At 42.6% G+C, this 14,873-nt stretch overlaps 1 protein-coding gene across 4 annotated transcripts in view; it reads left to right on the top strand.

Annotated features, from left to right (window-relative positions):
- Nucleotides 1-542: 542 nt before the first annotated feature.
- COL17A1 (collagen type XVII alpha 1 chain) overlaps nt 543-14,873 on the top strand; it is a 39,602-nt gene continuing 25,271 nt past the window's right edge. For all 4 annotated transcript variants that reach the window (XM_042019262.1, XM_042019261.1, XM_042019259.1 and 1 more), the window contains exons 1-11: nt 543-789; nt 5,257-5,322; nt 6,025-6,069; nt 6,899-6,997; nt 8,940-9,077; nt 9,441-9,488; nt 10,411-10,446; nt 12,045-12,092; nt 12,428-12,571; nt 13,808-13,951; nt 14,661-14,732. In XM_042019262.1, the coding sequence (XP_041875196.1) occupies nt 5,268-5,322; nt 6,025-6,069; nt 6,899-6,997; nt 8,940-9,077; nt 9,441-9,488; nt 10,411-10,446; nt 12,045-12,092; nt 12,428-12,571; nt 13,808-13,951; nt 14,661-14,732 (829 nt within the window). In that variant the 5' untranslated portion in view covers nt 543-789; nt 5,257-5,267. The remainder of the gene's footprint in view (nt 790-5,256; nt 5,323-6,024; nt 6,070-6,898; nt 6,998-8,939; nt 9,078-9,440; nt 9,489-10,410; nt 10,447-12,044; nt 12,093-12,427; nt 12,572-13,807; nt 13,952-14,660; nt 14,733-14,873) is intronic.

The following is a 14,873-nucleotide window of genomic DNA, read 5'->3' as shown; positions in this document are numbered from 1 at the left end:
AGGGTCATGAGCTAGATGGAGGTTTGCTTTGACCCACCATGGCTGCGCTTCTGCTTCAGTTCCTACTCAGTGAGAAGTTTGCAGGTAGTATACATGGAAGAAATTCTGTTTCTTACTTAATTTGGTGCATTTTTTATTTATTAATATTGCTATCTTCTGAATATAAATAAATATTGATGGTGTTGGCAAAACAGTTCAGATCACTGACTTGAGTTGTTTTCAGCCAGTTTGTAGTAGCTGGTAGTTCAGCCCATTGTATTCGCAAGCAGCAGAACATGCTTAGCTTGCAGGCAGCTTTGCAGCAACATCAGCAGGTGCTGTGTAATTTCCTGCAAGAAAATGCCCAAACAGATCTCAGATCAGGTATCAGAGAGTACTGCTATACATGTTTATATTCCCTGACATAAGCCTTTTTACCTTTGTCTGGGATCTTAATAGTTAATCTACCTGAGCAAATAGGAAGGAGCATTTTTGCTTTCAATAAAGTTTGATTCCTGGAGGCAGATCTTTTTTTTCAGTGAGTGTCAGATAATTTGAAGGGTAGGGTGAGGCAGGAAACCACGACACGCCTTTGTTGGGACTTGTATAAGAGCAAGGGAATAGAAAAGCAAAAGAAGGGCGAGAATAAAACAGGATAAATAAAGAAGAGGTGAACATTTTTGGATGATCACTCAGGTTCCACACACCTTTGGAAGGACATGATATAAAGTGTAGGTGGAAAATTTTTGGTAGAAGGGAAGCAGTTGAGGAGGAAAAAAGATTTTCATTTCAGTAACCAAAGCACTCCAGGTAAGTTACATTACTAAAAAAAAAAAAAAAAAAGGCACAAAAAGGGATCCTTTATTTTCTGTCTTCCAGATTCCTTTAAGAACAACGCTGACTTTTCATGCAGGATAAAGGAGGTGTTACATTTTTCTGTGGGGAATACAATATGAAAACAAGTTTGCATAAGGGCTGGGTCATTTTGGGTTTCTCTTTGTCAGTGAATACTACTCTTTTGAAGTGAGTATCCAGTGAAAGGAGTTTACCTGCTGGGAGAAATGAAATTTGAAGCCAAGTTATAGGTACATTTTTAATGCGTTTTGTGAAACTACCGCAAAATAGATGAAGTTTAGCTGAATATTCTCTGTTCCATAAGGATACTGGCATGGTGAAATGCAGATCATCTGTTGGCTGTTTTTAAAACTGAGCAGATCTGGAATGTGGTGGAGGAGTAGTGATTGTAAATTGGAGCTTCAGATGGTGGGTGCAGGGTGTAATATTAAGGAATTAATAGTCCTGAGAATGCCTGGAACTGCTTCTGAGTGAAAGTTTGTGTTGCCATGGACAAACTTTGCTTTGTCTCAGAAGTGGGTTGATTATCAGCAGTGACTCATTGATCATGTACTTTGTGCTGTATTTTTGTCATAGAAGATTATGAGGTGTTTTGGTCACAGTAAGTCAGAAAAGTGTGATTTGAGATTCAGTTTGAATCCTTTCTACAGCAGGTCCAGCAATTTGAACATAGTGACATAGAGTAAAAGATTTACCTTTTCCTGTCTTCAGACTGACTTGAGTGACTTTAGGGAAGTTACTTGTCCGTCTGTGACTAGTTGCTTCATTTGTGGAATGGTGACAGCAGATCTTTCCCCTTCTGCAAAGATTTTTTTCATTAATACCCGACTGTTTGTCTCCTTTCGTGTGCCAGAGCCAAGAAGCTTGTGCAGGTCAGCATGGCCTATTTCTTTTTGAGTAGCACAGTTAAGTAGGGACAGTGAGGACACATTTTTGAAAGGAAGGTGTCTGGCAGAGCAGAGTGAAGTCTGGGCAGCTCTACTGCTTGTTCTCTGAGTTGTGAGCACATATTGGTGTCAAAGAAGCCAGGACAGGTTGTGGGCAGGGAAGAATTTGGTTCCTACAGCATGTCCAAGCTTTGGCTGGGCATCTAACTTGCTTCCCTGGAATTTGCATCATTTCAGCCTACAAAATGAGCAGATTTGGAAGTATGATTTGGTTTATTCAATTCTGACTGTTTGGGTTTTGGTAAAATAACTTGAAAGCAACAGCTTTTAGAACAGAAGATCAAATTCCTAGTCTGTGGGGTAAAAGAGATAAGGGATCATTTTTTAACCAGTTCTTTTAATTCCAGGCCAGTGGCACATGAAAGGCTTGGTTAAAAGGAAGAGGCACCCTAAGAGACGTGATATGATGGGAGACATAGTCAGTGGTATAATTTGGAGGCATCTGCTGAGTGTCAGAGTATTCATGATCAAAAAGTTCTGCTGACATTAAGTATTATTGATCTCAGCACCTGCAGGTGCCTCTTTCTCCTAATAGAGTGTATTACAGTAGGAACCTCTGGAGAGAGGAGAGAGCTGAAAAGATGTGCTGTGAGCACAACAGCATTGTGAGATGAAAACGGGGAGAACATTGTGGAGGGATAAAAGTATCTGAAACGTGCTTGCTTTTTTTTTTCTCCACCAAAGGACAGCTTTGTGGCTGTTCCACTCCCCTTTGAAAAACGTCTGTAATAAACTTTATTACCATTGCATACAATACCTAGATCCTAAAATAATAAAAGGGAGTTGAATGTCCCATCTCAGAATGGCTTAGTGTCCTTGCCAGTGTGCTGCCCTGCAGTGACGTGGAACAGGGGGTGCAAGAGGTCAGCTGCATTGTCAGGCTTTTGTGGAAAGCACAAATCTGAGCATGTCTTGCAGTGCTGGGCAGTTATTACTGTCCTGCTTTCAATGCTGTACAGAGAGGAAGCAGCTTGCAGTGTGGCAGTACCAGACCTCTCCTGGTTCCTAGTGCCAATAATGGCTGCAAGTTCTCTGTTTCTGTGGGTGCCACAAGCACACTACAGCCCCTGAGCTTATGTAAAAGGGGCCATAGTGTTGCTTCCTGCACTGAGTGATCCCACTTCACAAGTTGCTGCTTGTTGCTTCAAGACAATTGCAGATGACTTCTCTGATTCAACAGCACTGTTGCTGTGCCACAGACATAGCCCACAGCTATGCTTTTGTGACTCCAGATAGGAGCTGGGGAGATGAGTCAGGCCTGACAGGTAATGGAAATGCAGTGCAGTCTGCCTGCTGGCATCCATGTGCCAAGCACACATGCAAAGGCACTGTGTGCTGGGGCCAGGCTGTGGCATGCATGGCTCCAAAGATGGGCTGTAACTTTTTTTTTTTTCCCTAATTGATATCACAGCAAGATACTTCCCTTTCTCAAGGAAAGGCAAAGATGCAAAAGGTGCATTCACTCCATGGTGGTGCTGGCCTCTTCCAGCATCCATAACCAGCACCACCTCCCAATAGCAGAGAGAAAGTGGAGTTCTGGGGCTACAAAGCAGTAGGAAAGCAGTTTCCAAATACAAAACTGTGCTCCTTGCCAAAAACACTGATAAAGCCAACAGTGCTGACATCTACACAACAGCTTCCAGCATCTGTTTCTAGGGAGAGAGCTTGAAAGATGCTTCCACTGTTGAGGTAGTAAAGAAGAGTAGCTGGGATAATGCCTTTCCTTGGAGTGAATGACCAGAAACCCTTCTGTTGCAGGGAACTGTTATCCTGCTAGAGGAGGAACTCTCCTAATGCATATAGCTCCAGTCTTGCATATGCCTTGGAATCGACACCCTGGAAGATCCCTTGGAAATCCCTAGTTTTAGCAAGCCTTGTAAGGGTTGAGCAGCATCCTGTTGCCACCAGGTTGTGTAAGGATTTGGATGTGGCCTCGGGAGCCCCACTTACAGGGCTGTTTAGACAAGCTCAGGGTCCGCAGTGCAGAGTGAGGGCTAGTGGGCACTGTGGTGTTCTCTGCAAAGTGCAGATGAGTCTGTCATGGGGGGCTAGAGTGGCTTGGCTGGCACTGTGCCTTCTCCACTCAAATTCCTGTCCAGCTCTGGGAATAGCAGGGGCTGGTTAAAGACAAATCTGAATGTTGGATATTCCTGCAGATTCTCTGCTGCATCTTGCCTTGTGTCAGTATTTGTGCCTGGGCAGTACAAGTGTAACATCAAGGGGGCTGCAGTTTACAAAAGAGTAAGAGGAATGATGAGGATTAAACTCAAATTTAACAGAATTGGGGGACATGGTCTTGGGTTCTGCATCAAGCTGGGCTTTAAAACTTGGAAGGAATTTTGCCCAAAGCTTTTTTTAGACTCACCATCTTAAATGTGTTGGTTTTGGTACAGCTGGGCCTTCAGTTTTAAGGAGGAGACTCCAAATCCAGTGAAGGGCTTTGCCCTATGGTGAGCTTGTGTGTAAATTAAAATCTTTTACTTCTCATTTTCTGTGGCTGCACAAGATGAAATGTTATCTTAGTAAGACTAGGAGTGAGCAATTGTGTGGTTCCTCTGACAGAAGTGTTTTCTCTTCTAGATGATGTCTCTTTTCCACAATCATGTTTTTTGTGGTATTCTTGCCTTGACAGACAGTCATACCTCTGCTAGAGATTATAATTTTGACTAGAGAGGGATCCAAGTAACGAAAAAGTGTGTACACAGCATTCACAGCATTGATTCCAGTACTGTGTAGACTGACCTGAGCTGGCATTAAATTAGATCAGATTCCAAAGCCACAGACAAGGTCTCCAAACTGTTGCTGCTCTGCTTGTAAAGCAAGATAAAGCACTTCCTACCTTAAGCTCCTTGCTGCCAGAAATAGCTAGTTCAAAGGTACCTCCAGTGCTTTTTCTGCTTTGCTAAAGTCAGTGCTGTGGCTTTAGCGTAAGTGTACCCTGAGAACGCACTATTACTGTCAGCAGAGCAGCAGTATGTCTGCTGAGGTTTTTCTGACAGTACTGGCAAAGTGCAGGTAGCTTACTCCTGCAACTTTGCCTGCACAGTTAACCCTGTACTGTTGAGTCCTGCCCAGAAGAGATGTATGGGAGTAGTACTTGGATCTTCTGGTTTTCATCAAACCTTTATGGGGCACAGCTGGAAACCATAATGTAGTGTAGTCTGGATATAAATCCAGGTCTAAACTCCATCACTGAGTGGATTTGCTTCAACTGCCTCGACCTCACCTGTTGGCTTTACAGCCCCTCCTGGTATTTCAGCTCTGGTGCCTTGTGCAGCATCCAGTGTTGTAGGTGCCAGTCCGTTAGTAAAAATCATATGGCTCTGGAAGGGCGCTGTAAATTCCCTGGCACAGACATCTTCCAGGCAGTCTAGTCCCCATCCAAAGGGAGCAAAGTGGTGGGACTTGTGGGGAGCTGTTGTCATTTCTTACTCTTCACAGAGCTCTGAGTGCAGTCCCTCTGTTTTCTTTGCAGGTGGCAATGATATGGATTCTATAACAAGGAAAACGAGGCAAGATGGATCAGAAGTTACTGAAAGACGTAAGGAGGAGATTTTAAATTTTTGTATCACACCCCAGAAACCCGAGAAGTGAATGGCCATTTCTGTAAGGGATTAAATGCTGACTGGAGGTCCAGAATTAAATTCTGCTCCGGGCCCTGGTCTGTGTTGAAGTCAGAATAAGGAATAGAATGGGCCAAGATCAGACATTTAGAGATGTGTATCATGACCTGATTGTTTAACCAGATGATTGCCCTGTTGTAGCATGTCTAACCAGTAGCGCAGACATTGGTGTGCTGCTCCTACCTCTGCTATCAATGCCCTGGGTGGCCTAGAAAATGTCTGAGGACTTTGTGTGAAACAAAGGTTAATTTCTACTGACCTTATGAGAATTAACTAGTAGGAAGATACTAAGGGGTCTGACCATGGGCTTTGCTGTTACAGCAATGGCTGTGGTTCAGAAGTGCCCAGAAAGTTTACAGGGATCTTTTTACAGGTAAAGAAAAAAATCTTTCATGGCAGAAGCTAGCATTCAGAACTAGAAAGACCTGCAAAGAAACACAGCATTGTGTGATAATGAGCCTGTAGCCACAGCCCCAGGCAGTGTGGTCTTAAGCAACTTTTATTTAAATGAGTCAATCTTCTTTGAACAAGTCATGCTTTTGCATAGAAAATAGGTAGAACATTGATCCAGTTTGGCTATATTAACATGCTGTTACTTCTGCACCCTTTTCTTCCCTCAGTTATTACAGAGACTGTAACCACAAGACTGACATCCTTGCCACCCAGTAAGTAATTCTCAGTCATTGCATTGCTTCTGCACAATGTTCTGTGCCTCTCCGTGCTATTTATTCGTCTGCATTATTTTCATTATTTCCATAAATCCATGGGTACAGCAGGTCTCAGTGCATAAAGATCTGCACCCAAAGGAAAGCAGAAATGCCTTTCTCCCAAAATACTTGTTACCAGAGAGGAGTAGTATTTGGGGACCTGTCTGGGTATTGTCAGAAACAGAGCCCCATACTCCACTAAGACTGGAAGACCAGACTCTCCAAAGATTTAAGTCCAGATATTGGGTCTCCAGTGGTGATTGTCTATTGGGAAGAGGGATCAAAAGTGATGGGTCTGCAGCCTCCGCTGCTTGGGCTACAGTGTATTATTTTCCGTGTCATCTTACCCAGTTGGCAACAGTGAGTGAATCTTTTCGGATAATATCAGAAGTCACATGTTATTTCTACCTCTGCAGAGAAGTACAAGCTCCAAATAGGGAAGAATCCTCCACACTCTTTATCTCACCATATCCTTGATTAGCTTGCTGCAGCTGAGTTGGCAAGGAATTGCACTGTCATCTCATTTATGATGAGGGTTAACAGGGGTATTCTTCAGTCTGTGTATGGAGGAAAACTTGACTACAAACCTGCTGGCTGTGGAGTGCAAGTGTTTGTCTGCTCTGCCAAGACACTTCTCTGCAGCTCTGATCTCTCACCAGATAGGAAGCTGTACTTGTAATTGAGTGTGTGGACAACTTTGGGTCCCTCCTGCCTTGTCTTGAAGTGTCCTTGCCTTTCTTATCTCCTGCCTGGAGACAATGTCTCATTTTGTGCTTATTTCTTTCAGAAGGAGGGAGCAGCAGTGGGCTCAAAACATCATCCCACACTGGAGGGAGTGGAGTGGAAAAGCGGTCGTACACCCATGGAAGCAGCTATGTGACCTCAAGTAAGGAATGAAAGCATTGCCCAGTAGGAAACAGAGAGCAAAGGCAGCAGAAATGGGCTGAGGAGAGATTCAAGGCAGGGAAGTAGGGTGAGACAGGGGTAAGGAAAACAGGGTTTATGAAAGTAACAGTGGCAAATAGACACGCAAAGTGAAGGTATTCCTTCCCTAAAGTTGGGTTTGAGAATGGGTAAGTTAGTGGAAAAAGTTCAATTTTCCACAGGGAAAACCTAATTTCGGGAGAACAACAAAAAATGTCATTCCTACTGTTTTTAAGAAATCATTCAGAAGCTGAATTTCCCTTCTTTCAGTTTTTCCAAATCACAGTCTTTCTGACAATTTTTGTTCTAAAGGCAGTTTTGATTAATCTTTTTGTTGATCTTGCTGAGGGTAGAATATTATGAAAGAATTTCCTAGAAAATGTTTTCCTATGTTTGTGTGTCCATGACTTTAGCACTTTGAACACTTGGCCAGATTTTCTGGACATGCTAAATCAGTGTGTGCTGCCTACTCCATAAAACCAGGATTCTTCTCTAACAGCATTCTTTGCTCAGCTGTTAGACTGTCATAGCAAAGGCTTCTAAAGACTAAGCTTCCTAGCCAGGTACCTGGCACACTTCTCTGTCTCCAGTGGGATCGACTGTATAACTCTCCTTATGGAAAACATTCTTTGTGCTCAAAGGGAGCTGACAAACCAAAGGGAGTGAAGTGCAGATTGAAAGCTCAAGGGGAGAGTTAGCCATACCAAACAGATCTGACAGACACCTGCATGCCAGTTAAAGGCCAGAGTGTGGAATCACTGGCTCGGGGCACATGTGAAGTAACTCCAGTAAAGATGTCAGTCTCATTGGACTGGCACCAGTGTGAGAACTAAACCCAGACCTGCAAACTCAGAGGGCCATGCAGCATTACCATCTTCCTTTGATTACTTTCCAGTATGTGGAAGAAGAGAAAAGAACCTGAACTTCAGAGATACTGAGTTCTTGCAGTTTCACAGAGCATTCTGTAGTCTCTTTTTTCCCACTTTCTTGCAGAATGCCTCTAACAGAGGCCTACTTGTTACAGTAGTTCTTTCTGCTGAATTGAATGGAAAAGTTACAGAACAAAACAGGTCTTTTTAGAGGGAAAGTTGGCACAAAAACACTGTTGAGACCAAAAGGACACACCGTTTTTATAGGGATGGGTAAACAATATCCAGTTTGATGCTGCTGATCAGCATAGGTAGGTTGCAGTTTATCACAGAGCTCCCTTTTTGCTGCACCCTGATCATATTCCAGCATTAGATTTTGTGCAAGGGTATGAACACATTAGTTACATCTGCTCAGTTCCTTCTCCCCAGCACTGATGTGAATTAGGAGGGAAATTGTGTCCTCTGTCTACAAATAACAGCTACTATTAACCTCCAGGCTGTCTCAGGCCTGATGCACACCTCAATCACTTCTCCAGAAAATCGACTAAGTGAGAGCATGGATAGCTGCTTTATAGGGAAGTGGACTCATCTCTGCTTTCCATTATCTCATAAACTGCATCCTTCAGCATTCTGAGTTTGGTTTAACAGTCTCCCAGTTTTTGTAGCCTGTGTCATGTAACACTTGAGTTTACAAGTGAATCTATATCCTAACCAAAACTCAGCATCATCCAGAACTAGATTGGTTTCTGCTTGGGGGAGATGGCTCACTATTGCCCTAGGCCAGAACCCAGTTTCATACTTATTATTGACAAGATTTGTCTTGAAACCACAGTAATAGCCAATACTCCTCTCTGCATTGAATGCTGAGGATAGCCAGAGTTAGACCCAAATATTGTTCTTGTCCATCTCTAGTTGTGAAACACCAATGCAAATTTGTCCAGCTCAGAAGACAGTAACATAAAGCACCCAGGGCATACAGAGTGAACAGCCAGGGCTTCTCTTCCATTTGCTGAGGGCGTTTTGTTTTAACTATAGGTGGAAGTGGTAGATTGAATTCAACATCATCATCCTCCAGCTACAGACAAGCTCAGTCTCCCAGCTCTACTCTCACCAAATCACCTGGCTCAACATTTGAAAGAAAAACCTATGTCAACCGCCATGCAACATATGAAGGTATCACAGAACGTGCCATAGAAGGGAGGCAATGTGCAGTGCACTCTAAGGTCACATTAATGCAGAATTGTCCCCAATAGGACAAGAATCCCATTGTGGTTTTCCTAGGAAATAAGCCATCAGGGACACAATTTAATGATTACATCCTTTTATCCTAAGAGTAATGCTCATTCCTAAAAGGAGCTGTGGCATGTATTTGTTGAAAGATATTAGCAGTTCTTTCATGTGAAACCTGAATAGCTCTGTTTTTAAATGGAAATGTTTGCTGCCTACTGAGATTAAACAGTTGCCAGGAAGACATGTTTTGAAAGCTTTTAATGATCGTATGCAAAGTATTAATGAACACCTTTCTGTTCTTTGCAGGGAGCTCCAGTGCCAACTCTTCTCCTGAGTTTCCCAGGAAAGATTTTGGTATGTTCTTTTTAGAGCTGTTCCTCTGAATGTTATGGCAAGGTCATGTGAGTGGATGACCATAATGGCTTTTTGTACATTGCTGTGTCCTGCTCTACCTGTGCTGCTTCTACCTGGGCAGTCATGCCTCTCCTTCAGAGGAGTTATTTGGGATTTACATTAACAGCTGACAGTCAGGCCTCTAGCTGATTATATTCAAACAGAGGGTGCATACTCTGTATCTGCTACTCTCAGCTGCTTTTGTGATGCTCCCTGAATGATATAGGACATGGACAGGAGAAGACAGACATGGGTAACTCCATAGCATTCCCTTTACCCTTCAAAAATAGCTGGGAGAACAGCTGCAAGCAAGAAAGTCCAGACTCTTAGGGTTTTGAGCCATTGCTGGACATACTTTTCCCATAGCTCATTTCTAGACTTCAGCAAGTATATATGGAAAGATGAAGTGGTTATCAAGTGATATATTTACACTGAACATTGTCAGCAGATATGAGCTTGCCCTGTGCAAACTCTGAGCTGCTGATTTTACTCAGTGAAGATGGTGAAACATTATGATCAGGTCAGCTTTGGGCTCATAGAGAAGGCAGGGTTTCACAATATCCAGCATTGGTCAGTGGGGTAAACAGGCCTATTAACTTCCTTTTGGCCATTTGAAATGGGACATTGCCATATATGAACCACATTTCTCTGTACAATAAGAAACATCCGGTCCAGAAACGATAAAGGTGCTACTGATTCTGTAAGATACCTTGTAGTCTAAAGGGGGCCTGGTAAAAACTCTTATGGTTTAATTCTCCCAGCTGTGCTCCAAGAAAAGTTACTGTCTGAATATGAGCACCCTGAACAAGATCAGTATGTTAATTTTCAGAGGTGTCATAGGCATTAAAGACTAATACTGCTTTTCTCTCATTGCTGTTCGCAGCATCTGCCTCTACAAGGGGGAGAAGCCAAAGTCGAGGTGAGTGATGCTGTTCTTTGAGAAGCCTACTTTTTTCAGTTCAGCATAATTCGGGTGTGTTCAATAGACCTATTCTTTAGCTGGAATCCACCAGTTTACATGTAGAGCAGTCAGATGAGGTACGTGGATCTACACCACTTCAGATGTGAACCATGAATATGTAAGCAGTTGTTTAAACATGCTTGGTGTAAAAATTGACCTTAGTGAAGGTCATGGTAGTTTGGACTGTGTTGGGATCTACTTGGGAACCTGGATGTCTGAAGGCATAGGACATAGTCTTCCGTCTTGTCTGTTCACTACCATAACCTTAGTCCATCTGTGCTCTGGGACCCACCTCTGACATATTTACAGTAATTGCATTCATGCTTCTCCTACTGTGACCTTTCTTGCAAACCATAAAGGCATACCCTGAAATAATCTCATGCTGGTAGTAAAGAAATGGTAAGAAAATTGTGGACTTACTGTGTTCTGTGTAGCCAGCTCACTGTAAAGCTCTGCATTGTTTAAATCATTCAGCTCTCCTAATAATTTATTAACAGTGTTGGGGAAAGAAGGATTATCTTGGTCTCAAAGAGTGTAATATCTGTTTCCAGTTGCTTGAAGAGGAAACTATAGTGTCACTTTATTCAAGTTAATTTTAGCAGTGGGTATAAATCACAGCATGGTCTTGCACAGTCCTCCTGGAGTGTCACATTCCCAATTATTCTGCCTCAGATTGTCACAGTTTCCTCTAGCACACTACATACCTGAGCTCCCAGCAGAACTAGGCCATGCATAATAAAGTAGACACCAGAGAATCAAGTCCAGCTTCTCATATTACTTCAGAAAATAATTCCAATCCATCATCTTCTCCACATGAATGCCAAGATAGTGTTTCTTTTATAGTGCATGCACTGTCAGATTTCATCTTGAGGAGCATGTATCACAGGTTCTGGCTGGCCATTTTGCTGGTGGGAAGCCAGTTTAAAGGCTTACCCCAGCCAAATCACATTAACTTTGTAGTTTCGTGTGCTGGACAGTAAAGGTCCGGTAAAAGCAAAGTAATAGCATTGGGTACCTGGTGAGAATGTTGTCTCAAAACTGGACTGGTTACATTCAGTGAGCCAAAACATAAATCAGCACATGCTAAGAGACTGAACCATGCAGCCCATTGTAGAGATGTCAGTTTTATCCAAGAAGTAGTAGGAAATTTGTGTATTTAGTAAACTTATTTTGGCTCTCTAGTTTTTTTGTTCAGAAGGACAATAAAAATAATATTTGTGATGAATGGGAACATCAGCATCATTGAGGACTGCATAATTAGACCTTCTGTTTATCTGACAGTAGCAGCACTATTGACTTCAACAGAGGCCATCAATGAGTGAAATATAATTCCCTGGAATTCAGAGTAACAGAATGTGATCCCAAAACAAAAAGTCACCCCAGCCAATTTGCAGCCAATTCACATGGGCCATAAGTACTGCTCAGAATAAGCAGCAAGACAGCAAGGTGGAATATAGACAGCAAGAAGGAAGGAATTCATTTCAGCCTAAAGATTTGTTCCCAGCCCAGGGCACAAATGAATCTCCATATTCATGATCTGCTTTTTATCTTCCCAGAGAGTGAAATACGAGTCCGACTGCAGAGCGCATCTCCCTCTGGCAGATGTAAGTGCCATGACTTTTATCCCAGGGGTATCAGGGATAAGATAGAGGATGTTGCTGCTAGGGTTATGTCTTTTCCTGTTAAGAACATAAATTTGAGTCCCCTTTCTGGACAAGGAAGCATGCTGTGGGTTAGGTGGTGCTCTTGCAAAGATTTAAAATGGTACTTAGTCCCAGAAACATCCTCTGGAGCTTTGTCATTAAGTGGCACTCCCAAAAAGTAACAACTTCATAGACATGCAGATAAATTCCACTGAAGGATTTATATCCAGAGCAAGATTACAGATCAGTGAAACACTGGCTTTTGGGTGATTCTGGACACTTGCTTTTCCTGCTAGGGACAGAGTTGGATGATGTGAAACGTTTGCTGAAAGGAAGTCGATCTGCCAGCTGCAGCCCTACTCGGTCATCATCCAGTACACTCCCGATACCAAAAAAGGCTGTGGTGGAGACGAAGATGGTCACTGAGAGTTCTCAGTCAGGTACTTGGCCTTTAGCAATGTTGCAGTCATTCCAAACAGCATTTGCCATAAAAAGTACTCAGTTGCTAAGAACATCCAGGTAAGAATACATGGTGTCCCAGTACAGAAAAAGGGTCAGAATGCTGAAAGACTGTCCAGGTGTTGCCACAACAAGAGCCATCTTTCTAGTGACTAGTCTAATTTCCATAAAAGTAAGTCTATTCTTTCTGCCACCAGCTTCAATTCAGAGGTATTTCTGGCAGAGATAGGAGCTCTAAGCAAATGTGTCTGAGAGTGATTTGCTCTCTTATCTCCAAGTAAGATGGAGATAGTACTGAAGACAGCATTTCAGTGAGTGATTTATTAGCCATACCATTTGGTAGTAACTCATCAGGAGCTGTGTGACAGGACAAGGGGGAATAGCTTCAAACTGAAAGAGGGCAGGCTTAGACCAGACATGAGGAAGAAATTCTTTACTTTGCGAGTGGTGAGGCACTGGAACAGATTACCCAGAGAAGCTGTGGATGCCCCATCCGTGGAAGTGTTCCAGGACAGGATGGATGAGACTTTCAGTAACTTGGTCTAGTGGAAGCTGTCCCTGCCCATGGCAGGAGGTTGGAACTAGAGGGTCTTTGAGGTCCCTTCCAACCCAAACCATTCTGTGATTCTAGGATCCCGTGATTGTAGTGGGATTGAATTGGTACCCAATTGAAGTGGTACTTAAAATACTTCAGCCTTCTGTAGTTATTTATACGCCTCACCACAGGGCTTGAGGAAGTGGTATTGATATTCACTCCATTGTCTTCCACCAGTATCTAAGAAAAATATCTTTTATCTTACTCAGAGCTCCAATCTTGTCTAAAACTGAGAATTTTAGTCCAATACACTAGTGAACCAGTCAGAGATGTGTGGGAAGCAAAAGCCATACATCCCATGGCTCAGGGTGATTTATTAATAGAATGGCAGACTGGAGTGGTTCATTCTGGTAGCGTAACATCTATGAGCAATGAAATCTCTTCAAGGTGTTTTGTGAATGATCATGCTATCAGGTCAATCTTTATTCCATTGGTTAAAATTCGTGTGGGCTGTAATCAGCTGACATTTGAGGTCAGTTATGCCATGTTGACCTGGCGTCGTTGGACTGACTCCACAAGGGTAATTGAAATTTAAGTTGTTTGCCATATAAACCTGCAGTGCATGCTAAGCCATACACCTGGTTTCATTGAAAACCACTTTTGTTTGTTTGGGTTTTTACAGTGTCGGGGACATATGACACAACTGTACTGAATACTGCCCTCCCTTCATACATGTGGTCCTCCACTCTGCCTGCTGGCTCTTCCCTTGGTGGATACCAAAGCAGCTCTTCCTTGATCAATGCCATGTCTCACTCTACAGGATCAGGTATGCTCCCTGGATTGCTCAGGTTTGAAGGATGGAATTATCCTGAAACAGTGCCTTTTTTTTTGCTCAGCATAAACTAAAATGATGGAATGATCGAGATGGTGAGGGATATGCTTGAATTTTCTCTGGTTTTCTGTAATTTGGTGCTCTCTGCTTCTACACTGACTGTATCTGAAAATTGTTCTTTGTGAGGACCTATTGTCCTGATTCTCTAATTGTCACTAAACTTTAGTGACATCTTTATCAATGAGGTCAAGCTCACATTCCCTATAAAAACTAGTTTAGACTCAAGTAAGTATTGAATTATTCTGGCCCATTGTAAGAATGGCTCATATACTAAAAATAAGTAATTTTTGTGTGTTCTTACACCTGGTAAGTCCCATTTCTAAATGCCAGGGATTCTGCATTCCCCAGTTGCAGAGAAAAAACACAGGAAGCTTTATGATGGCATACTATTAAAAGCTTTACTTTCTCTCACTGTCACACAATCTCAACTTGTCTGAGGTAGGATTATTTCCTCTTTGTCAGTTCAGTAAAAGGGTGGTTTGTTGTCAAAATTTTCAAGATTTTTCCTCTGTGCAATTTTTGTGCATTATCATTAATTGCACTTCCAAGTTGACTCTTAATTTCTGGGACTGTGCCACTGACCTTTGAGTGTTGGATTTATGATTTGAGAGAAGTAGTAACATTTTACTTCCTCTTTTTGCAGTTTTTGGTGTTCCAAATAACCTGGCTCCCACCAATCATACCCTGAACGCGGGCCTGAGCTCTTCCTCTACAGGTCAGATTTTTCTTCCCTTCACGCTTTGACAGCACCACATTTCTGGCAAACAAGTACAGTGAGATAATACCTATAGACCAGTTTCTCTCCTATTCCTGATCTGAGTGTCAGCAGCTTTTTCCCAACTGCCCCACCTGCAGA

Source organism: Corvus kubaryi, unplaced genomic scaffold (genome assembly GCF_017639235.1).
Source record: "Corvus kubaryi isolate FWS band 111438036 unplaced genomic scaffold, C.kubaryi_AGA036_p1.0 138, whole genome shotgun sequence".
In the NCBI taxonomy this organism is placed as follows: Eukaryota; Metazoa; Chordata; class Aves; order Passeriformes; family Corvidae; genus Corvus; species Corvus kubaryi.
The sequence above is the reverse complement of the archived record's forward strand: the minus strand, read 5'-3'. Positions and strand labels throughout refer to the sequence as shown.